Source organism: Tachysurus fulvidraco, chromosome 21 (assembly GCF_022655615.1).
Source record: "Tachysurus fulvidraco isolate hzauxx_2018 chromosome 21, HZAU_PFXX_2.0, whole genome shotgun sequence".
Taxonomy (NCBI): domain Eukaryota; kingdom Metazoa; phylum Chordata; class Actinopteri; order Siluriformes; family Bagridae; genus Tachysurus; species Tachysurus fulvidraco.
The window spans coordinates 14,632,874-14,657,247 of NC_062538.1; the positions used below are offsets into that span (position 1 = coordinate 14,632,874).

A 24,374-nucleotide genomic window follows, 5' to 3' on the forward strand; every position below is an offset into this window, starting at 1 on the left:
TACAAATACCTTTAAAGAATTCATGAATGCATTCATCAAAAATATGGTGCACTTAAAGATTTATTGAGAGAGTTGAACAACTGCCCTTAGGCTTCCATTGTAATGAGTTTGATTAAAGCTATCAATTATTATCAAATTACAGGAAAGATGTCACAAGTATTTAGATATAATCACATATACACTAACAATACCTACAGCCCATGAGACATAATGAACAAACTACTATTTTAGAGCTTCAGGAATGTCCATGTACAGTAGGAAAATCTAGTTTTGACTACTGATCTTGCATTTCATGCCTTTTAAAATTATAATCACATTTACTGTCATTTATCTTTCCTTTTTATTGAGAACAAAGAACAAAATCTTGTCTCCTAAATACTAAATAAAATTGTTATCTAAGTTTATAAAGTCTTTGAATAACATACACTTAAAACATACAACATAAAACTTCTCTAACACGCATTTCTAACATTCATTATTCAATCCCGGGCTTTGATGAGAACCGATGGACAAGCAGGTATAAAACTTTTATTTGACAACCACACAATCTTCAACCAGAGATCAGAAAGAGTTAGAAAGAATCACTGTCTATGTTGCAACAAGTTCACATAGAATAGTCCATAAGTTTATCTATGAATGTCTGCTCTATAGGCAGGGCCTGTTGCCATGGTTTAGATATATACTGTAATATAAGCTTAAAGTTAACAGAGAGGAGCTTGTGCAATACTTATTCTGTTTAAGAGCTGCTTAACTGTTTACTCCCCCACACATACTTATTTTCCCTTTTCTGTGCATAACCATACAAGTATATATTCGTGTTTGTACAAGTGTAGAATTTTGTGTCTATATGTCAAACACAGGCTCTCTTGGCGTGCAGCATCTCTATGAGCAGTTTGTTGCATGGTACCTCTCCATTGAGGTGTTTATAACTCAGGTAATCCTCAGCCTGAGTGCTTAGAACTCGTAGCTCTCGTAGATGCACTAGCAGCTGACTGAATCTGTCCATGTGCTGTGGATATACACACAATGTGTATTCCAGCAATGCCCCACTCACCTGGTGATACACATTTTTCACATATTCCTGGTTTTCCAAAAGCTTCACATCTGGCAATGAATAAAAGATCATAGATGAAAGAGCAGACAGTTAGAGTCACAATAAATAGCTGAGAGACAGAGGGACAAACTGTGAAAAAACAAACACACAGACACACACAAAGACACATACACGCACACACGCACACGCGCGCACACACACACACACACACACACACACACACACACACACACACACACACACACACACACACACACACACACACACACACACACACACACACACACACACACACACACACACACACAAACATTATGCTGATAATGTGGTATAGCTAAGATCCATAAGACCTCAATGCAAAAATCAGGCTTTGTTTAGTTGAATTAAAGAGAATAAAGAGCCAAACACCCCGACATGGTCTTGCAGACACTAAATAAGTTATTATTATTATTATTATTATTATTATTATTATTATTATTTGTTTGTTTGTTTGTTTGTTTGTTTGTTTGTTTTTAATCTTTAATGAAGCTTTCCTAGTAACTTTAAATAAAGGATGTTCTACATTAGAAGGTTTTCAGTTAAATCTCCAATCATTCATACAAATAATTTAACTGAAGCATAAATCCATAATATAATCATAATTCTAACACAATTTTATTCACTATCTGTAATACAGCTGTCTCCATCATACAGTCGCAGTGTTCATAGGCTAGATGGCACTGTAACATGGGTATTACTGTACTGCCTGGACATCTCTGCTAAAGCTAAAATCCTCTACCCCTGCCAAGACAGTTTATTAATACTCAATTCAATTATACAATAGTATGAAATAATCAAGCTACCATTAACTGTTACATTTGAAATAGAGCTGTATTAAAAATGCATCTTATAGTAACCCTGAAAGCCAAAAAACTTAGAGCTTTAGGTATACCGTATTATCTGTTCATTTTTTCTGCTTTTGTGTGATTGTGGTCTCACCAGGATTGAACAGCATGAGGTACTTAAAACAGACGATCTCTCTGCAGTCTAACTGTAAATCCTGAAGACGCTGGGCCAGTTGTTGTGCCCCTCGCACCAGTTCACCCAGGGTCACCCCTGCCTGCGTCAGCAAAGAAGTCAGATCCACCTAAAAAAATATACATTGGGGTCACTCCCAGTGTTTGGTACCATTCTAATCCTTAGGATGCATAACTTCATATTTTGATGTGATTGAAGTGAATAATTAATCCAAGAAGTTTTTAGGATTTCTAGCCTTTTCCTTCTCTGGATTTCCTCCTTTAAGATGCTTTGCAGAGTTTTACTGCTCCACTTTAGTTGTTTTTGGGACATTTGCTGTGCTGAGCTCGCATGTGCAGAATGTACAAAATTGTTGATTTGGCCACTCCTAAACTGCTCTCTCTTTGAAATCTTTGGTCTGTTTTGTCTTTTTCTTTACCTCTATCAACACCTCTTTGGACCACTTTTGGACAGTTAGCATATACAAATTCAATACATCGAATCAAGTCCAGATTTTTATCTACTTATTTTGTCATGAGATAACAGGGACACAGGCCACAAATGTCCATTAATTTGCTTTTCAGACAATTGTCCAATTACTTCATAGCCTGTGAAAATCTAGGGTCTAAATTCTATATAATAAGATACTATATACATACAAGTTATCATGTAAAAACATTGGGCCTCATTCATCAATCTTTGAGTAAATGTCTGTGTAAATGTTTGGTAAACAACAAAAGACTTTCACAGAACAGAAAGCACAAAATGGCTACTAAATGGTACTTTTGGTCTTGCTGTTCCCTTACTACTCTGTTATGTGAATAATTTTGATTCAAGATGGGGTTGCTGAGTAACCAAAATAGTTTGCACTCAACTTTCGCTTATTAGCAGCTGGTCTAGAAGACCAAACTCTAACCTGAGGCCTTCTTTTCCAAGAAGCATTCCTAGCAGAGCATAACTTCAACACTGGCCAAAGGGAGAACCTAGTCATGAATATCCACTGGGAGAATGGTGCTATTTATTAGCACTCAAATTTAACATGTGGATTGATTTGTGGAATAATCGGGGGTCTCTATTAACCTGACGGAAGATCTTAAACCTGTAGATTGGATAGAGTATGTTCAAAATATCCCAGTCCAATGTGTCTTTGGCTATCAGCATCCTCTGTTTACATGGATTTCCACACCAATTTTAGCACCTGGCAACTGTTTAGATATAGTGAGCAAGTGTGGGAAGCGACACACCAGCCCCTCAAGCACTATGCCCAAGTAACAAAGAATCCACTGATCGGTGGTGGATGAGAACCACCATTCCGAATGTGGTCAATCGGTTATGGATGTCAACTAAACTCACCCAGATCACCCAAGCTGTCACATTGCTACAACAGGTCATTCAAGATTCTCCAAAAAATTAGTGCAGTAATCTACAAACTTCACTGATGCCTCACAGCTTTCATTACACCAGTCACACAGACCTTTCAACCGTTCAAACCGCCAAAGGCATCATCCCCTCCTCTCCTCAAAACTCTCAATACTGAGGGAGAATCTACATGTGCAGTCCATTAAAACCTCAACTCTTTTTGAATGGAGGGAAAACTCCAGTACCTCAGTGCTATGTCAGTATTTTCCTCACTGTCACCCAAATCACCAAGAACCAACACCTGGGGCAGACCTTGAAAAATCCCCACTCAAAGACATAGGAGTGGAGCTTCCTGTCACATCAGTAACAGAATTTGCTTCACTGTGCATCTCTCATAGTACAATGTGGCCTACAAACATGACCACAATGAGCAATAACACTGAACACATGTTCACAGTCACCATCATACTAATCATGCACTCAATCATGGAATCAATCATGAACCACATATCAGTCATTCTCAAGACTTTGGAAATGTGATTCTGATATTATGTTTATTGAACATGATTCTTTGTTATTTATTTGTTTTGTTTTTTAAATATATTTTAATATTTATTTTTGTATTTTGAGTTTGCCTTCTGATTTGGAACTGTTAGAAAGCTTTATAAATAAAGCTGTTTGTACCAACAGAGATTGTGAAATTTGACTAATGATATTCAGTTTAACAGCATGGAAATGAGCTTTTAATAATATTTCTTTACAGAATCTTTCAAAATGAACATTTACTCTCTCACAAAATGTATATATTGTAATTACTAGTTAACTACATAAATATGTTTTATACTGTTGTAACAGGGTGACGCATGTCATTTATTATGTTATTTGCAATAAATAATTGATATTTTTGTCTATGTTAGGGGATGTATGTGTGTTTAACTGTACCTTCTGTCCAGTAATGAGCAAAATAGTGTCTTGTTCATCATGATGGACCTGCCTTGAGATATAATCAAGCACCAGTAGCTCACTCCAACAGTTATGCAATAACTTCATCTGATCCCCCACCTGAGAGAGGGCAAATGAGAGATACACTTTTAACAAAATTAGTCAGTACCAAGGAAAATAGTCAAAGAATACCTGGGCCAGATATAATGTATACTGGTATCCAAGATGAGGTTGGGAAGCTTAACTGTTATATGCTACAGTAAAACAAGCCCTGTGTTTCTCTTTATATCTCTATCTGTCTCTGTCTCTCTTAATCTTTCACTCATTTAACTCTGTCAGGGAAATCAATATTCAGCAATATTTTGACTTGTCATTGGTTCTAGCTGCTGCTTGCCAGATCTTTTCAGATCTGGGTTAACACCACACTCAGTATTTGAATTCATGCATGAGATTGTCTGAGCAGCTTGATTTTGTACCATATAGGTTAGTAATGCTGACTGTCACAATGCTATCTGAATAAACCAACGTGTGGAATGTCTCAAATGCAGTAAGAAACATTTGCCAACCTCTACTTTCTGGGACAGAGCAATCTCCAAAAGTGATTGGAGACTGGACATTTTTGGAGACTAGAGCCACAACTAGACTATTTTTCTTTTTCTTTGACTAAGGCCATCACCAGAGAAACACAAAACATCTCACTCCATGCTCAAAGTTAGATGTTAAATCTGCTGTTTGTGTGCATGACCTCTCAGTAGAACACCTAAGCATGCTGTGTGAACTCAAAGTTGGACTTTGCTTACTAATAACAGTTCCTGTTCAACGCATCTATTATAGAGCTGTGGGTGACTTTCCTGAGCCACTGTTAATTTTCCTGCAACCCTTACATTCTGTTTAGCTTTTAGGATATACAGGACTTGAACTTCCAAAATACAGACAGCATATAAATTGTCCCACAAGGGAGAAAAATACACTGGATCATTGCTACACAGTTCTTAAGGATGCATATCGCTATGTACCCAGGACAGCCTTGGGGAACTCTGATCACTGTTTGGTCCATCTAATTCCAACATACAGAAACTAAAATCTACTAAGCCTGTAGTAAATACAGTGAATAGATGGACTAGTGAGGCAAAGCAGGAACTAAAATACTGTTTTGACTGCACTGATTGGAGTATCTTTGAGGCTGGAACTGACAGCCTGGATGAAATGACTGACACTGTAACATCGTACATCTGTTTTTGTGAAGATGTGTGTGTGCCAACCAAAACCTTCTGCAAGTGCATGACCATGACAAGCCATGGTTTACAGCCAAACTCAAAAAACTTTGACAAGCCAAGGAAGATAAAATGCAAATAAATCTCTAGACAAAACTCTGTATAAGCAGGCCAGGAACCTACTGACAAAGGAGATCAGAATAGACAAAAGAAGCTACTCTGAAAAGCTGAAAAGCAGGTTTTCAGATAACAACCCCGCATCAGTGTGGAAAGGCCTGCAAGACATCACAAACTACAAGAGTCACCCCCCATCTCCCTCTGAAGCAAACAACCACATGGCTGACGACCTCAACACCTTCTACTGCAGGTTTGAGAATAGCTGACATCACACCTCTGGGAACCCCATTAACAACTCCTCCCAGTACTCAATTTGCACTCACGATTTGTGAAGAGGATGTGAGTCGGCTCTTTCAGAGACAGAAGACAAGGAAAGCCCCCGGCCCAGAAAGGGGTCTCCCCCTCCTGTCTCAAAGCATGTGCTGATCAACTGGCTCCTATTTTCACCAATATCTTCAACAGATCTCTGGAGCTGTGTGAAGTCCCCTCCTGCTTTAAACTCTTCACAATCATCCCGGTCCCCAAGAAACCCTCCATCACTGGACTAAATGACTACAGGCCTGTTGCTCTGACATCTGTTGTCATGAAGACCTTTGAACAGCTGGTATTGACCCACCTAAAGTCTGTCACAGAACGGATGCTACAGTTTGCCTACCATGCAAACAGGTCAGTGGACGACGCAGTCAACATCAGACTGCACTACATTCTGCAACACCTGGACTGCCCAGGAACATACGCCGGGATTCTGTTTGTTGACTTTAGTTTGGCCTTTAATACTATAATTCCGGAAATTATTCACTCCAAACACCTAAGGCTCACTACACCCCTTTCCATCTGACAGTGAATCACCAGCTTCCTGACAGACAGGAAACAACAGGTGAAACTGGGTGGTGCCACCTCCAGCATTAGGACAATCAGCACTGGCGCTCCACAGGGATGTGTCCTCTCCCCACTGCTATTCTCCCTCTACACTAATGACTGCACTTCAAGTAACCCAACTGTCAAACTCCTGAAGTTTGCAGATGATACTACGCTCATCGGTCTCATCCAAGATGGCGATGAATCTGCATACCGAGAGGAGGTAAAGCGGCTGGTGCTATGGTGCAGTCAGAACAGTCTGGAGCTAAACACCCTCAAAACTGTGGAGATGATAGTGGACTTTAGGAAAGACCCCTCAACACTACTCCCCCTCACAATATCAAACAGCCCGGTGTCATCTGTGGAGGCCTTCAAGTTTCTGGGTACTACCATTTCCCAAGACCTGAAATGGGAGTGCAAGATAAACTCTATCATCAAAAAGGCCCGGCAGAGGATGTACTTTCTACGTCAATTAAGGAAGTACGGTCTGCCACAGGAGCTGTTGATGCTGTTCTACACTGCAGTCATAGAATCTATCCTGTGCACATCCATCACCATCTGGTTTGGTGCAGCAACAAAACAGGACAGACACAGACTGCAACGCACAGTTCGAACAGCACAAAAAATAATTGGCGCCCCCCTGCCCACTCTCCAGGACGTGTATGACACAAGAACCAGAAACCGGGCAGGGAAAATCACTACTGACCCTTCACACCCTGGACACACCATCTTTCAGCTCCTCCCTTCTGGCAAGCGCTACAGATCTCTACTTACTAAAACTGCCAGACACAGGAACAGTTTCTTTCCCCAGGCAATCACCCTGATCAACAACTCACCATAATTATATTCCCTGTTTCTTATCATAAGTACTGCATTATCAGGACTGTCAGTCATCAAATCATCTGTATATTACACACTACTGCTGCTGTATATTGGCCAAGAAGCATAATATTGCACAATATTGTTATTTGCACTCCTACACTTTATGTACATTATTGATCATTCATATTCCATATTCATATTTTATATATTTTATTCATTCTATATCCTCATTTTATACTCATTCTGTCTATATTGTATCTCATCATCTGCATTGTTTTCTTGTATAGTATTGTGTTATTTATGTCTGTAACTTTGAGAGTCACAAACTGCTGGAAACAAATTCCTTGTGTCAACACACTTGGCCAATAAATCTGATTCTGATTCTGATTCTGATATACTGAATTAAATTTCAGCCCAGGATATACAGAATATACTGAATTAAATTTAGGAATTAAATTCATCTCCCAATTTTTTTTAGCGCTGTGCTTGAATATGTTTTTGATCATCAGCACTTTGGCATTTCCATCACTTTGGTAGGATTAATCTTGGTTCCAGAACTTTTATGTGAATTCCAGTCTGGCTTTCTGATTCCTATTACTGATCAGTGGTTTGCATCTTGTGGTATGGCTTCTATATTTCTGAACTTTATGTCATTAAAAAGTGGATTGTGATACTTTCACCCCTGCCCTGTGGAGGTACAGTAGTTGGTGATGTATCCTCTTTCTGCTCTTGCTTTTACGACACTGCTGGAAATCTAAGCATGGCCAGAATTGGCTGCTGATGACTACAACACCCAAACTCTCTTACATTCCCAATTACTAATCTCACTAATCTTACTGGACTCAATCACATCCTGTCACACTCACTGTATAAGCACATCCAAACCACTCATTCTTTGCAAAGTATACAATGCATGCTGGCCATACAACCTATGACATCTCTAATTTCATAATACATTGCTCATCCAGAGAAGTCTTGCTAGCTGGATACCCAGCTGTTGGGGATTCATATTGCAGTGCTTGCTTTACTTTGCATGTCAAGGGAGGGTTTCTGATAGTACCACGGTTACTCAGTTCTTTGGCCAGCTATTGGATAAGGCTAAAGACTAGGCAACTGCCACCTACAGTAGAACCAAAGGGTGGGCAAGGTACCCAGAGAATGCTCACTGATTTTATATAGAAGCAACAGGCAGTGAAGGAATTTTTTACAACCAAGGGCTGAACGATTTTTTGCTCACTGCACTGGCTAGTTGCGATGATCAGTTAACCCACAGTTCCATGATTCACATTCATCTCAATGCCTTGATAAAAAGGTGAAGAGCCTTAGGGTCAGTCTGCACTCCTGTTCCAGAGATCCAAGGAAACCATCTGTGGCCAATCGTGACTTTGAAGTAATTTATAGGAGGATGAATTCAAAAAAGGGGTGAGGGCTGTAAAGAAAACAGTAAAGAAAGCCAAGCTCCATCTGATGGCCTTCTACTCTGTGAAGAAATTACAATATCAGTAACCAGTTACCCCTTGATGTCAACCTTGCTCTGGAGGAGTGGCATCACAGGCTATTTTATTTAATATAAAAATAAACCAAATGTGCACTGATCCAGAATATCCCTATTTAATTTTTTCTGTTTACATTTATTTTTATAAATATTTTTTAATTACTTTTGTGCTACCTATTCTTACGATTGACAATAAGAAAACTAAGATTTGTCTTACATTTATTTTCTCTGGATTTTTTTTAGTGAAATGAAATGGCCATAACATAAGAAAGTGCCTAGCCTGAATGCAAGCAATTTTCAACACAAATACTGACATAGCTTCAGTCAACCCTAAATATGATCCTAAGAATATAAGGATACTCAAAGACTGTAACCCCATATACTCTTGATTACATATACTAAATGTAATTGCTCATATCCAGAAGTTGTTTATCTGTGGGGAAATTTAATATGTGTGTTTAGCTCACCTGGGCAGGTGTGACAATATAAGGTGGAAACAGTCCATCAGCACAGTGAGAGTAATGAAAACAGTTTTCGTGCACTCATTTGCTGATCCCAAATCCGCTCCCACAGCCATTATTACTAAGCTGAGCTCAACTGCATCTGGACTAAATGCAGATAGATTAGAAAGCAGCTGGGCATATATTTTTGCTAGTGATGACTCAGGGATGACAGGACAGTCTATAGCAGGCAGCAGATGTGTGTGTGTGTGTGTGTGTGTGTGTGTGTGTGTGTGTGTGTGTGTGTGTGTGTGTGTGTGTGTGTGTGTGTGTGTGTGTGTGTGTGTGTGTGTAGAGCTCTGTTTGTGACTTATACATGTGTATTTTTTATACTGTTTAAATAAGCACCATTGATATATAAGAAACCTCAGCAGAAAGAAATACTTGATTAGGAAATAGTTTAATAGCACAGTAACCCTACATTTGTAGTTACCATAATGGAGGACCCATGCACATATATGCAAACTGACTCAGACAGACACAAACATACAAGATGAAATTGCTGAGTGAAGCCTCAAAACTGTTGATGTTAATGTTAGTGCCCTGTTTAATGTTAGTGTCATATCAGTATATCAGTTGAAATGCTTATCATTCTGCTTCACAGTAACTGTGTAATTAGGTTTCCAGTTAATGGGGTTAATCATCTTGTTTGGAACGAAGGGTAGCAGTGTTATTAACAGATTTAGATCTGTAGTTAGTTGTCTACCACTGTGTGTCTTGTGAGTCAGCGTTGTTGTTATGTTGATTAAAAGCTAGGGCTGATATTGTGTTGAGAGGATAACTATGCTTACTGCGTTGGGCTCACTCTCTATACATTATTTCCATTATACTACTATGTTTTTCCCTTACCTTAAGTTCTTTGAAGAAGTTGCAGCTTCTTGCCCACTCCACAATGAAGAACAGTGTTTGGTCTGCGATGTGGCACATTAGGGTAAAGGATGAGATTGATTCAGTGGAGCTCTGATTCTGTTGCAGAAGTGCCAGGTGAGTGCTGATCTTACTCCGTACCAACAGCTCATCCTGTTCACAGCGCACAAACTCCAAAACCAATGCTGGCAAGTCTAGACCAGTGTGAGGTGTAAGTGAGCTCAAAGTCTGAGTCTGATCAGTGTAAGTGTATCCCCCAGTGGAGCCAGGTGAGCTGCTACTGGTGTAGTGGTCAGGAAACTCAGATTTGATGCTGCGACAAGGCAACGATTGGTAAGAATACTGAGAAGGCAGTGGGCTGTGGGAACCCACACTCAAACAGCCAGGTGTGGGGTACAGACCCTGCTCATACTCTGAAGATGTAGTGGAAGATGAAATGTTTATGAGGATGTTTTTACTGCTGGAAATGTCTGACAGATTGGGTAATGTGCTACTAAGGGTATAGTCTGTCTGTGTGGGTGAAAGGACAGGTGGCATGGACTCCATCTTTAGCCCGCTCTCCCGGTTCAATGCTTTTTTCTGCTGCTTTAAGGCCCGGTCTCGCTTGTACATTGGCCCAAATTTATTTCGGCCACCTCGCATTCGATCTGCTCGTACTGCTGAAAATAAACAAGAACAAAAGCTTCTGAAAATGCCCAGAAACTTTTAGAAATGTACAAATGATCAGGGAGTGTAGTTATGTAGTTATGTCAATATTTAGCAGAGAACTGTTAACTCCTTTGACAGGAAAACAATGTGTTCATCTTGGTGTTTACCTTCAAGTCGCATACCCACAGTGAGACACTTCTGGAAGCGGCAGAAAGGACAGCGCTTTCTTTGTGTCTTATCAATTTTACACTCCTGGTTCTCTGCACAGGTGTAGCGCTTATTGTTCTGGACTGTCCTCTTAAAGAAACCCTTTAAAAACAAATCTATGTCATCTCAAGTTCTTAAATAAAAGCTAGACACAGATACACACTTTAAATCCTGCTTCTTAATAATCTGATTAGGTTCAAATTCAAATGAACACATTTTTATTCAATTTTGAGTTCCTGATGAAGCCTTTCTTTTTAAAGAGGTGTTAATTTGTACCTTGCAGCTTTCGCATGTTAGCAAACCATAGTGATAGCCAGACACATTGTCGCCACACACTGGGCACAACTCCTCCAAATTCACACCATAGATGCAATCCATCCTGACTCTCAACACACAGCAAAAAGCACTCAGAAGCACTCAAGAACTATAATCATCGTCAACTGATAATCCTAACAGACATCAAATACAATATTTTAACGTGTACATTTATCATAAACTTGTCATTTAAATGTTATCAAATATAGAAATACATATATACAAATATATATTCTGACCTATGTCAAAGATCTTAAATACTCAAAAATAAGAGATATTAAAAAGTAAAATATTTAATGCAAGCTATTTCCATGCATATATATTTTTATCAGTTTTCAGTTCTACTTGAGTTACCTGTGGGGTCACCAGCACTCTGCTATAATGAAAAGACAGACAGAGAGGTAGAAAGTGTTATCCGTCCAAAGGCCAGTTTTTCAGAAAAAAAAAGGCTCACAACTGTAGGAACTGTACCACCAATGTAGTTTGAGGGCTCCGAGCACTTGCGTGACATCTCTTTATATTAACCACACACACCCCCATGCACATGTGTACACGATGAAAGATACAATGACATGATAGTGTCATTGATAATGATAGTGACAGACACAGTGAAATACCTATCTGCAACAGGTAGAGATAGAGGTTAGGGAGGAGCCACTCATTTGCATAAAAGACATTTTGATTCCTAGTTTGATTAGTTGAAGAAGAGGGGCTTAGCTATTTTCTGTGGTATGTGGGTTGTTTCATAGATATGCCAAGAATAATGAACAGGCTTTGCCAACATTTTATCAAGAAAATATTTCCATCTGTTTGATGGTGTTGCTGGTGTCATTAAATAACATATAGGTCTTAATTATACAGGACTGACATGGCACACAGAAATAGAGGTACTGTATGCTTACACTAGTCATATTTTAAAATGCATTTTAATAAAACAATTCAAAGCTACTATTATTAAAATAATGCCTCAGCAAGTGAAATTCAAATAGACCTATAGACTAATGTAGTAATTAACATATTGCTTTCTATATCAATCAAATATTTATCAAGTATCAATATAGATTTATTTTTACATTTGGCCTTAGTAAAGAATTTTAGTGTGTGTAAAGTTTTGAGTGAGCCAAACTGAACAAGAAAATTTCATCTGCTTTACATAACACAGATTTCCTATCACATAAAAAAGACTTTCCCAGAAGGTAGAAGTGGAAGCTATTTTGACTCAGATATATACAATAAAAAGGCCGATTTGTGATTTGACAGTGCAACCGCTTTAAAAGACCAAATCTGAAGTAGAATTACAAAAAAATGTGAATTTTGTATGGACTGGAAAGAAAGCATGGTTTGACATGAAAATAGAGAGGGAAAATATAGATTATATTGCTAAAGGTTTGGACACATGACCAGCAAACACATACATGTTGGAATTCCCCAAACTGTTGGCACAAAGTACACAAATGTCTAGGATGTCTTTGCTTGCTGTAACATTAAGATTTTACTGGAGTTAAGGGATTTAAACATATTTCAGACTATGAACAAAATGAGCTCCATGGAAGAACTTGAGTGGTCTTCATGTCCTCACCTCAACCCCAATATATGTCTATTGTGTCCCAAGTGTCCTCACTTGACATCAGGGCTTGATCTCACTAATGCTCTTATTGCTGAATGGGCAATTCCCCACAGCCAAGGTCTGACATCGAGCAGAAAAGCCTTCTTACGGTAGTGATAACACTGTGATAACAGCAAAAAGGGATCAACATCTGGAATGGCACAATTAAAAATGAGTGGTAGAATGAGGTGTCCGAAAACTTTTGGCTATATTGTGTCTCAACTGCACCCAGGTGATCATGGACACGAAGCACATAACATGAAGAAACTTCCAGTTTTATTCTTAAAAGTTTTTGTTGAATTTCTTGCACACCAATATACCCTGCCCAATGCCATGTTCTCTTATTACAAGATATTTAAACTTGTAATCAGTGTATAAAGGTGCAATACCTCATCACAAATTCTGTCATTTGAAGCCAGTCAGATGGGGTTTACATTAGACAGGTTTCTAACAGATTTATCAGGAACACAAGTAGGATGAATGTACATCTGAAATTCTATTTAATTTAATTTTCTGGTGTAAATGCTTTTATGAGATTGTGTATATTGGGTAATTTACATAATCTTAATGAAGCTCTACTTAAGCACATGTGTAAAATATCTCACAACTTTTCCTGCAACACTGCCATATCTTTGGACTCAAAATGTAGACTCTAAATTTTTACAGTGTATTTTTCTCTGCCTGGATCATTTGGAAGTCAGTAAGAACCACTACTTAATAAATCTATGAATTTGTTTAAGGAAATTATATAATTACATAATATTTCTGCATGTTTGAGCTTGTATGTAGAATGCCATTCTTTTTATACAGTATATTAAATACTGCCCTTGTTCATAAAGGGCAAAGGTTTCTGGAAGGCATTGTAACTATTAATGTGATTTTCTGAGCCCAAAACCAGAGTTTTTTTTATTAATGAAGCCCTGCTGAAATATTGGTAAATACAATGGTACTAAGAAATGACTTCATTACACGTCATTATAGTGGATGCCTGAGGAAATATAGCCAAAAAAACGATTTGAAGGTAGCTTTTTGTGTCAGATTTATTACCATGGACTTAATTTAAGCGTACATTTACAAAATGTGAGGCTTACAAGATATATAATAGAATATTCATGGGCACGTTGATGGTTCTCAGTATTCCAAGATGATCACAACACAGTCTCTCCGAACCCTAAAGCCACAAAGGATGACATTAGAAATGCTGCCAAAGTGGAGTTCTTTTCCCCAGGAACCAGGAGACGGTGGTGATGGTGGCTGGGTGTTCATCAAGAGACGAAGTTAGGTGACGCTCTGCTCACTCTTCCTTCTCATAGTTGTGTTTAATATGTTTCCACAGTTTCTAGAACAAGAATAAAATATACATCATTACCTACAGTCTATAGTAGACATACAATGCACTAGACAGGGTCTGTACTAGGGATGAGTCTGTATTTTCTAATATTGTTTAGATTTAAATCTGTTAATTAGTAGTAAATTAGGCCTTTGTGTTTTTAATAGTAACTACAGTAATCCAATGTGGCTAAATGAAACCATAAGGTAGTGTGTGGATGTTTATTGCTTGTTAATGCAGCTGAATTTTCCTAGTGGCTGTTCATGATTGAAAACTAAAACTGAGGTATGAGACAGAATAAGACACTCACCTGGGAGCTTCTGCAAACTTTGGGCTTAGTTTAAATTCCACCTAAACAGTAATACTACAGACTGGTAGCAGTAGTCTATATTTATCACAGCTACCTTGATCCTAGTTTCCCCATCTATTGCATATCTCTCAACAAAACATGTTTTCATTGCTTATACTAATTACTGGATTCAATTCTATAGAGAGTGAGATCGATTCACTTAATATTAACAGCTGCATTGTAAAAGCTCATGAGGATTTTGGCACAAATTGGAACTATAACAGTACAACGTGGTAACAAATAGTACAGCAGGAATGTGTCACTTGTCATTGGTTTGACTTTACGTGACTGAAGTGAACAGAACTACAAACAACTGCATCTCAAATCAACCAATAACCATTTTTTTTCTCCATTTCTGTACAAAAATACATGCTTTTGGCCACATTTCATAATGTATTTTTTTCCTTCAGGGGTTGAGAAAGCTTTAAAACTTAACTGAAATATCATTTACTTCATGTTCAGTTCCGTTATGTTTTGCTATATATTTTCTGTGATCTTTAAAATTAGTTACATTGTAGATGATGCCAATATACTCTTTTTGTATTTTATAAGTGTTCCACATTCCCTGTATTAGATTGGAAGATAAAGCATATCTATCTATAGACTTAAAGCCTATCAAATTAAAGCAAATGGCTTTTGCTCAGCTTTCATCAAAACATTTCTCAAAGTGAATTTGAGGTAATAAGGTTATTTTTATGTCCTCTGAGTTTGTTTAACGTGTTTAAATCCTTGCCATACAGTATTTTTAGCTGTCCTGTACGTTATACCGTAATCCAATCGAACGTTGGCGATTATATGTGTCCAGCTACACAACAAAGTTTTTGCAAATATGGACAAACGTGGTGCAGTGATGACCAACAGGAGTGAGACAGAAGTGTGTATGTGATCATCTGCTTCTCCTTTAACTTGTATATGATGCACATACTGTTATATGCATTATATTATACTGTTATAGCCACAAACACTTTACCTCCAGAGTCTTTCATTTTAGTGGCAAGAAAAATGATTTGGGTCTCTTGTTGTGCCTCCACACTGATATGTAGCACAACGGTCTTAGAAGAACATAGTTTCATCTCACTATATACTGCGCCAGCTATATATGGATGAAATAAAGATAAAAGCTTCTTGACTTGATAAATGTTATTACCATGGCAACCAATAGTAGAAGTGGTGATTTGATGTAGTCATTGACAGACTTACAGCGATAAAGTCACTTTTACTGTGAGCTGGAACAGTTTTTTTTTAGCATATTATGCCAGATAAAAGCTTAATTTTCTGTACATGTGTGTGTGCAGGTGTATGCAGTGATCTGGATATTAGATCATGTAAAATGAATTAAAAGTGTAACTCAAATGAAATGTCCATCCAAACCAACTACATCAAGTACATCGAGCTTCGACTGAAAAACACCACCATATTACTAAGTTATGTATTTGTTATATATTGTTTATATTCACTATAAATAAGCTAAATACAAATCTGACACATAAAGGATGTAATTAATTATTCAAGGTTTCAAGATAAAGTCAATAAACGTTAATTAAGTCATAAATGTGGCATGTTCTATTAGGCTATTGTGCATAAAGTGATTGGAGATAAAGAATCATTTGGGACTGAACCATGACTTGTCCTCTGAACAGTAAACTAAGGTCAGACTTCCGCTAGCGTTAGCTTTAGCTACATGGGTCACCGTCAGATGAATTAAACCACGCACACGACGACACTTACCCCCCGGTTTAAACTGTCGAATAACGCATCTCCACCCTGGTCGAACACTCGCTCGAATAAAACAGCTCCCACCATGATGGTGATGGCGAAAGTCGATGTTCTTCTAAACAGCAGGTTATAGACGTTCCTCACCAGCGCCATGATAGTCGATGTGTTTGAGAAGGAGGAAAAGGCGGGAACTTCAACGAGTCTCCTCCAATCAGAAAAAAGCAGGCAGGCGCATTTCTCCAATCAGAAAAGAGCAGACATGCAAATACCTCTCTCTCTCTCTCTCTCTCTCTCTCTCTCTCTCTCTCTCTCTGTGTGTGTGTGTGTGTGTGTGTGTGTGTGTGTGTGTGTGTGTGTGTGTGTGTGTGTGTGTGTGTGTGTGTGTGTGTGTGTGTTTCAAAGTATACACAGTTTGACTAAAGCATCAAAGAAAGGAAAGGAGAATTAAAAAAGGTGCCAGTGTAGGCAATAGTACTGTTGCACTGGTTCACCTTTTATACAATATTATACTGCACAGTTATTATTCATCTTGCTTAAAATTCTTAGATTCCTAATTTTTTTTTGTTTATTAAACGCACCAATGCAAATTCCTTGTACATTTAAAACCACTAGTACTTAGGAATAAAGCTGATTTTTATGCAAATAAATTCTGATTCTGAATAGGAGAAAATGGCAAATTATTTACAAAATGTACAAAATAAAAGAAGATAAATGAAATACAATACTCTCTCTTTCTCATTTATGTGACATGATATAAGCATGTTGTCTAAGCACAGAATATTCCAACAAATATATTATTATTATTTTAATTTAATAGAGATTCCAGTGTTTTTTGTGTGTTGTTGTTTGTGTTTTTTGTGTGTGTTGTGTCTGTGTTGTGTCTGTGCGTGTTGAGTTTGTGTTGTACTGCTTCTTTTGACATTCACATTAACGAATCACAAAGTCCTATATGAGTTTTCAGTTTTACACCCTTAACAATATTGAGTTAATCGAACCTACACAAGTTACGTGTCATTCTTAATAAACGTATTAAATCTTATTGCTTCCATTCCATTTGTAACAAGTTTGTTTTTCTCTTCCGTCCCTCCGCCTCCGTCTAGATAAAGAGGATGGTACGATCCATCCGTAACCCGGTAGAAGTTCCTGTCTGACCTCTTCTACTTCCTTTCTTGTGGCAGCCGTCGAGTAAAATGGTGAGGGTTTAATGATGACTTTTCAATCTAACGCAATCTTGTCGATTTAAAGCCCTAAATGTTTCATCAAACGAGTTTAATATACTGATCAGTCCTGCCTTAAATCACGGGATGGGGTATTTTTTTGGTCTGAGTCTGAAATTGTCCTAGTTTGACATTTTTCCCGTTTGTTTCAGCTTCGCCTCAGTGTTCAGTGTGTCGCCCGCCGACTGTGTCTCCGTCTGTTAATCAATAAAGGAAAAATAGTCACTTTTTACGAGCAGCCAATATCTCTATATATTATGCAGCTATTCTGTAACCAGTAAATTATCGTTTTTATTGGAGTTTGTCCTGAAGTTTGGAGTCTGTCGGTCATAACACGATAGCGTTAGCTTGTAGCATGCTAGTTAGCGTAGATATCTATGGCTAGTTAGCTAGTAGCATGCTAGTTAGCTAGCAAACTGATTGAATTCATTTCCGAATGATGTCCTTCAGAATATTAACCTACATGAGCACAAGACGTGTTTTAGTTTTTAGGCTTTTATACACGTTGGTTTGATTGTCATTTGGTTTATTGTTGTTATTTTCCCACTTGTTTCCTAATATTTTATGGTGCGAGCTGTTAAACGTTAAATGCTGCACGTGCCTTTTGTTTTTAAGACGTTTAAGGTGTCACTGTTAAAGAAATCCTTACACTTGAATTGCCTCTGATGTGATTTCTGGGTTTAAGTTCAGGATGAAGTTCATATAGACACTTCAGCATAAAAAAATCACCAGCCTGTGATGCTTTCTTTTTGACTTCAATGTGTGTGTGTGTTTTAGGCAAAGATCAAGGCCAGAGATCTGCGTGGTAAGAAGAAGGAGGAGCTGCTCAAGCAGCTGGATGACCTGAAAGTAGAACTTTCCCAGCTTAGAGTTGCTAAGGTCACTGGTGGTGCTGCCTCCAAGCTTTCAAAGATGTAAGCAGTGTGATTGTGTTGAGACTGACACTAGAAGTCTTCACCAGATGCTGTTAACTGCTCTAATGTAACTTAACCCTGAAAATCATCTCCCTGTAAATGGTTTGAGCTTTTGAAAAATACAGAAGTGTTGGAGTAACTGCAGATCTAACTGGTAGTCCTGTTTCTAACATGTTTAAAAATAATTTGGCGATACTAATCCCACCAAGAGGTCGTGTAATTTGGTATTTACATGCAGACTTTAATTCAGTGACCACTTTATGATTATACATGTTTGTGTCTCCTTAGTCGTGTTGTGCGCAAGTCCATTGCCAGAGTTCTTACTGTCATCAACCAGACACAGAAGGAGAATTTGAGGAAGTTTTACAAGGTGAGTCTAACATGGTTTACGATTGATTAGTATGACCTTGTGTTTCTTATATGATGTACAGAAATAAATCTACTGATGTCACACATTTAGTTGTAGACAAGACTTCTGCCGCAGGCAAGCTATCCTTTCTTTTATTGCTTAAAAATTCTCGTTTATTAGCATTATCGTGTTTTTGACTTTAAGAAAGGTATGCAACCCATTCTGCACTTCACTGCCAGGTGCTGACATTCTACTAACACATTCATGCTACCAAGCCTTAAAAGCACTCGTCTTTTTATTTACCTATGGAAAAAGTGTGTTCAAGTCGACTGTACGGCACATGTGGCTGATCGTTCCTGTCTGTTAGTTCCTTCTTGAAGTTAATTTTGTTAACATGATTTATTAGGTTTAGACTGTGGTACATAAGTTCCTGGGAATCATTTGTTAGAATCAAAATACTAACTTGGTGAAATGAGTGCATAGATAAAACCCTTTGATTTGTCTAGCAGGCAGCACTGCAAGAGCGCATGTGCCCCTTTTCCACCGAGGCAATTCGAGTGCTGGTTCGGAGCCAGAGCCTAATTTAGAACCAGTTCTTTCTGTTTCAACCACCAAAGCACCGGCTCTTAACCAGGAAAAGTGGTTCTTAAGTAGCACCAAAACGTTGCTGGTCTAGACTTAAGAACCGCTTGCATCAGGGGCTGTGGGCGGGGCTACTGTTAGCGCATTTGATAATGTACCTTAAGTATACTAATGTTTAATACACTTTTAATTTACCGCAATATGATACATTATCAGCACACATGATAGTAGGTAGCTACATGCTAAGGCAAAATTTTTTTGTGTTAACGATAAAATAATGTTATGTACTTTATCCATTACAACCTCCGTTTATACAGATTACATGGAGCGGCATGTACACGTTTTATTCGCCGCGTTTGGATGCCAATGTAGGTTCGCAAAGCCATGAGCATTAACAGTAAAGCAACATCCGCCATTGTTGTTGTTTGTGTTTGCCTCTGCTGCGCTAACGTTGCTGGGACACGTATACAGTGACGTCACACTCGGCGCTGTGATGGCTCTCTAGCCGGTGGAAAGGCAAACCGGTTCTTAGAAGGTTCGCCAGTGGAACCAACTTTGAACCAGCGCTAGCTCTGAACCAGCACCCGGTTCTTTCTGGTGAAAAAGAGGCATGAGTCTGGCTTAGAAAGTAGTTCCAGTTGTAACATAAACAATGGGTTAATATTAATGCACCACACAACTTAAGATATTGCAGTTAATCTTTGATTAGTAATGAACAATTTTGAAAAATCATGTCTTACAATTAGAACTTTTAATCAAGTCATAGTGTTTGCAAAGTTTGTCAGCACAGGAGAAAGATTTGTTTTCCTTCTCTGGGTTTTCAGAACTCTGGTTAGCGGAGTTTGAGTGTTAGAGGGGAGTAAGAATAGTGCGGGAATGAACTAACTTGTCTTTCTCTCCAATGTTTCACATGGTCATGTATCTGTAAACCATGTTTATACATGGAAACAATGCTGCATGTATTAAGTTAAACTTTGTAATCAGTGATAAATTGCCATGTCATGAGCAGAATTACATTCTCTGATGCTGTTATTAGAAATGAATGTACTTCAGGAAGTTGTTGCTTTATTCCTTAACACATTCGGATTCTGAAATTCAACAGTGCAGTTGTACAGAGGTCCACAAATGTTTAGATTAAATTTTTGCTAATACGTTTGGTATAATGAAAAGATTCTAACTTTCCTTATTATAACTTTCAATGTGCTGCTGGTGCGGGTTAGCAAGATGATCACCCAGCGCTGCTCCTGCATCAGTGGAGTTAGTGTGAATACTCTCTTGCTACAGTAATCATGGCTGCTCACTGCAGCGTCTCAGACACACATCTGCTGTGGGCGGCGTACAGTTTCAGATCATGTTGGCTTCATCCATACCGTTTATAAAATAAAATAAATAAAAAAAACATGCGATGTTAATGGTAGCTTGAGGAAATGTAAGCATTTGCTCAGTCCATGGATAATTAAGTGTTTACATCTCAATAATTCAATAACCAATCATCTGAACCAAGACTATCACTGATGTTTGAGTGAGATCCAGCCATTCCTCTCAGTGCTATCTGAAGATTCTTAACATCCTTTAGAGCTAGTTCAGTCTGTATTTGTCTAAATGTATCATTAAAATGGGTGCAACAGACTTGTGACTTAACAATTTATTGGCAGTTAAAGCCTTTTCTCATTGAGTTTGCAGAAACTGCACGAAGGCATCAAATCCATAGGAAAACTGGCTTCCTAGGTTTGGTGTGTTGTCTGGGTTTTTAATTGAGGGTTGACTGACATCCTTACTACACTGCCTGCTGCCATAATCGGAGTAACCTCACACATTTTTTAATCCTTTATTGTTCTTTAGGGGAAGAAATACAAGCCTCTGGACCTGAGGCCCAAAAAGACTCGCGCTATCCGCCGGCAGCTCACTAAGCACGAGCAGGGTCTCATGACCAAGAAGATGCAGAGGAAGTCACGACTCTACTCTATGCGTAAATTTGCTGTCAAGGCTTAAGGCTGTTTTTCTGCTTGAATAAAATGCCCCACTCATGGACAAAGACCTGCATTTGTGGTTTTGGTTTTTGGAACATAGGTGTCGTGGGCTTTTGCACATGACTATTACAAGAACTTGCTCAGAATAACATTTTTACTTAAGTGTAGTTTCACTTCAAACCAAACTTTTACAGCTAGATTATTCAAGTCAAGTCAAGAAGTCAAGAAGCTTTTTATTGTCATTTCAACCATATATAGCTGTTGCAGTACACAGTGAAATGAGACAACGTTTCTCCAGGATCAAGGTGCTACATAAAACAAAGACAGGGCTAAGGACATGTAAGTAGTCTTAGCCACATAAAGTGCAACTGTGCAACCTGGTGCAAACAGTGCAGGACAAGACAAGCAAGACAGTGCAGGACAAAAGACAGTGCAGGACAAAAAACAGTGCAGACATTAAGTTACAAGACAATACAAAAAGTACAAAAAATGCAATACACAAAAGACAATACACAGTAACAGAAACAGCGCCGACCGACCAGTGTAAATACTGAATGTTCAAACAGTATTTTGTGCAGTAAAAGAATGAACAGCAGCAGGTTCTTAGCAGCAGGTCCTTTGGATTATATATGGAGTTGTGCAAAAAACAGCAGATGACTGAGATATTGTCCAATATGTGCAAAAACAGCAGAAAAGTGTGCAAAACAGTGTGTGTGTTTTGTGAGGGTCTGTGCAGTCCATACAGATGATATGTGTGTATGTTGTGCTCAGTATAGTACAGTTCGGTTATTGAGAAGTCTGATGGCTTGTGGGAAGAAACTGTTACGCAGTCTGGTCGTGAGGGCCCGAATGCTTCGGTACCTTTTTCCAGACGGCAGGAGGGTGAAGAGTGTGTGTGAGGGGTGTGTGGGGTCATCCACAATGCTGTTGCCTTTGCGGACGCAGCGTGTGGTGTAAGTGTCCATGATAGAGGGAAGAGAGACCCCAATGATCTTCTCCGCTGTCCTCACTATCCGCTGCAGGGTTTTGCGATCCGAGATCGTACAGTTCCCAAACCAGACAGTGATGCAGCTGCTCAGGATGCTCTCAATGGTCCCTCTGTAGAACATGGTCAGGGTTGGGGGAGGGAGATGTGCCTTTCTCAGCCTTCGGAGGAAGTAGAGACGCTGCTGGCGTGTAGAATATCATTCTACAATGATATTTTAAGCTTGCTACTATAGTCACATATTGGTGCCTGTCTGGCTGTTTACTGATGTGTGGGTATCTGTGTAACCTACTCAAAAAAACAGGTGGACTAAAGGAAACAATTATTCAATAGTTTGTCTAAAAGGTCACATGAGTGAGTTTACTGTTTGGGGAAAACATTTTGTGTATGGCTCCAAGCTGAGTAAGTGCAAAATCAGTTCTATATACAACTTTTAAAAATGTAAATATCCAAGCAATGGAATTCAAAGTGTGTTTTAACATTTATCTTGGAGAATTAGATAGAGCTAGATTTACCAAAACTGAAATATTCAACCACTTAATTTTTTTCACTTAAAAATGGTTTTATTATACAGAGATTAAATAATATCAAACCATGTTAATATTGATATTACAATATTGATGTTACAATACCATGTGAATGAGCAGGGTTAAACTTGTACTGTAGCTAGCCTTTATAAACAGACATTTTGGATTCACTAAATATTATCAATCTTGAATTATCCAATCCTTGTTATAATATCCACTCATAGTATATCATTTGTAGTGTATGCTGTGTTTGGGTATAAGGGGGTTTGTTTCTTGACCTCAACCCTGTGTGTGCAGAGCTAACATGTTCTTCCTGTACTTCAAGGATTTTCTCTGGTTTCTTTTCCTGGTCTAGTCTAGTCCTTAATAGTTGTCGTCGTCCTCATCCCGGTCCAGTTGGTCTATGCCACTGGTGAGCAGGATGCCACAAGGCCTGAATACACACCAATATGCGGAGTCTTTGTGCCCCTACAACACCTGCAACACATATATTGTTGTGCATAAAACATGAAAACTACATCTTTTTAAGTCCTTATGAATTGTGCTGTAAATATATTGAATATTGTTAAATATTGTTAAGCATTTTCATTCTAATCTCAAACACACAAAATTGACTCTCTATGCACATAACAGACCCCAAACAGTGAATACCTACCTGTAAACAGTTTACACACCTGCTGTCTGCCATGTCCCAGACTTTAATTTGTGAGAGACAGAGACCCTGTCTCCTTCGGCAGTGGATCCTAGTACCGACCCATTTCTACAGAAAGCCACGCACACACGGTCAGCCCAAACACACACTCACGCCTCTGCAGTAACCACACACTCACTGTTCCATGCCTCGTACTGGATGCCTGGAACACACAAACAACCACCTAAGTATGTACACAAACATCACTGTCATCACAGAGACCCAGAATTATTACACTGAATTCAAAATTTATAAGTTAATGTAAGTTGATAAAATGATGAGATGAAGGAAATAGATGTTTGGCATAAACAATAATGTAGTGTGTGTGTTCTGTCCCTTTACATTAAAGGCACAATTTATTCCACAGGAATAAAGTGAACCTGAGGTTCTAGTTCAATTTGGAATAGTTACAATGACAAGGAGTAAAAGCATTTGTTGTAAATTAACTAGATCCTGTGATATCTTTGTCTATAATGTGGTTTTTAGTACACAAGGGGGCCAGTCATCAACAGACAGCACTGCCTTATTTACTATTAGTGCTGTCAGTCATGAGCAGGTACCAAAAGAGTCTTTACTACTAGAGCTGATGGTCCAGGAGTTGTTTTTTGTTTGTTTGTTTGTTTGTTTTATAGTGGATAAGGCATATGTGTGTGTTTTACCTGCATCTTGATATTAACCAGAACAGTATCATATAATCACGTCTTGGAATTTAGTAACCCACCAACAATCCCCTGATGTCCTGTT

The 24,374-nt window shown here is 38.5% G+C and overlaps 3 protein-coding genes across 3 annotated transcripts; 1 reads left to right on the plus strand and 2 right to left on the minus strand.

The window, feature by feature from the left end:
• Positions 1-514: 514 nt before the first annotated feature.
• On the minus strand, positions 515-11,601 carry nr5a1b (nuclear receptor subfamily 5, group A, member 1b). Its single transcript, XM_027152961.2, has 6 exons — positions 11,356-11,601; positions 11,040-11,181; positions 10,207-10,883; positions 4,352-4,471; positions 2,033-2,180; positions 515-1,104 (listed from the first exon to the last, which is right to left on the minus strand). Exons 1-6 carry the CDS (start codon positions 11,455-11,457, stop codon positions 851-853), a joined length of 1,443 nt encoding a protein of 480 aa, XP_027008762.2. The 5' UTR covers positions 11,458-11,601; the 3' UTR covers positions 515-850.
• A 2,421-nt stretch (positions 11,602-14,022) lies between these two features.
• Positions 14,023-16,575, minus strand: LOC113646590 (cytochrome b-c1 complex subunit 9). The gene is made up of 2 exons (XM_027152962.2): positions 16,408-16,575; positions 14,023-14,339 (listed from the first exon to the last, which is right to left on the minus strand). Exons 1-2 carry the CDS (start codon positions 16,546-16,548, stop codon positions 14,295-14,297), a joined length of 186 nt encoding a protein of 61 aa, XP_027008763.1. The 5' UTR covers positions 16,549-16,575; the 3' UTR covers positions 14,023-14,294.
• Positions 16,576-17,477: 902 nt separating this feature from the next.
• Positions 17,478-21,494, plus strand: rpl35 (ribosomal protein L35). The gene is made up of 4 exons (XM_027152928.2): positions 17,478-17,588; positions 18,390-18,526; positions 18,815-18,896; positions 21,300-21,494. The coding sequence occupies exons 1-4, from the start codon at positions 17,586-17,588 to the stop codon at positions 21,447-21,449; spliced, it is 372 nt and encodes a 123-aa protein (XP_027008729.1). The 5' UTR covers positions 17,478-17,585; the 3' UTR covers positions 21,450-21,494.
• The last annotated feature ends 2,880 nt before the right edge of the window (positions 21,495-24,374 follow it).

Excerpts from the sequence above, each read along its gene's own strand:
- nr5a1b (XM_027152961.2), bottom strand. The coding sequence starts at position 11,457 with ATGGATTGCATCTATGGTGTGAATTTGGAGGAGTTGTGCCCAGTGTGT. Across the intron at positions 4,472-10,206 it reads ACTTCTTCAAAGAACTTAAG|GTGGGGGATCAGATGAAGTT; the intron begins GTAAGGGAAAAA and ends GCCCTCTCTCAG. Across the intron at positions 2,181-4,351 it reads TGCTCATTACTGGACAGAAG|GTGGATCTGACTTCTTTGCT; the intron begins GTACAGTTAAAC and ends ATATTTTTTTAG.
- LOC113646590 (XM_027152962.2), bottom strand. The coding sequence starts at position 16,548 with ATGGCGCTGGTGAGGAACGTCTATAACCTGCTGTTTAGAAGAACATCG. Across the intron at positions 14,340-16,407 it reads TCGACAGTTTAAACCGGGGG|AAACTGTGGAAACATATTAA; the intron begins GTAAGTGTCGTC and ends TTCTTGTTCTAG.
- rpl35 (XM_027152928.2), top strand. Across the intron at positions 18,527-18,814 it reads GCCTCCAAGCTTTCAAAGAT|TCGTGTTGTGCGCAAGTCCA; the intron begins GTAAGCAGTGTG and ends GTGTCTCCTTAG. Across the intron at positions 18,897-21,299 it reads ATTTGAGGAAGTTTTACAAG|GGGAAGAAATACAAGCCTCT; the intron begins GTGAGTCTAACA and ends ATTGTTCTTTAG.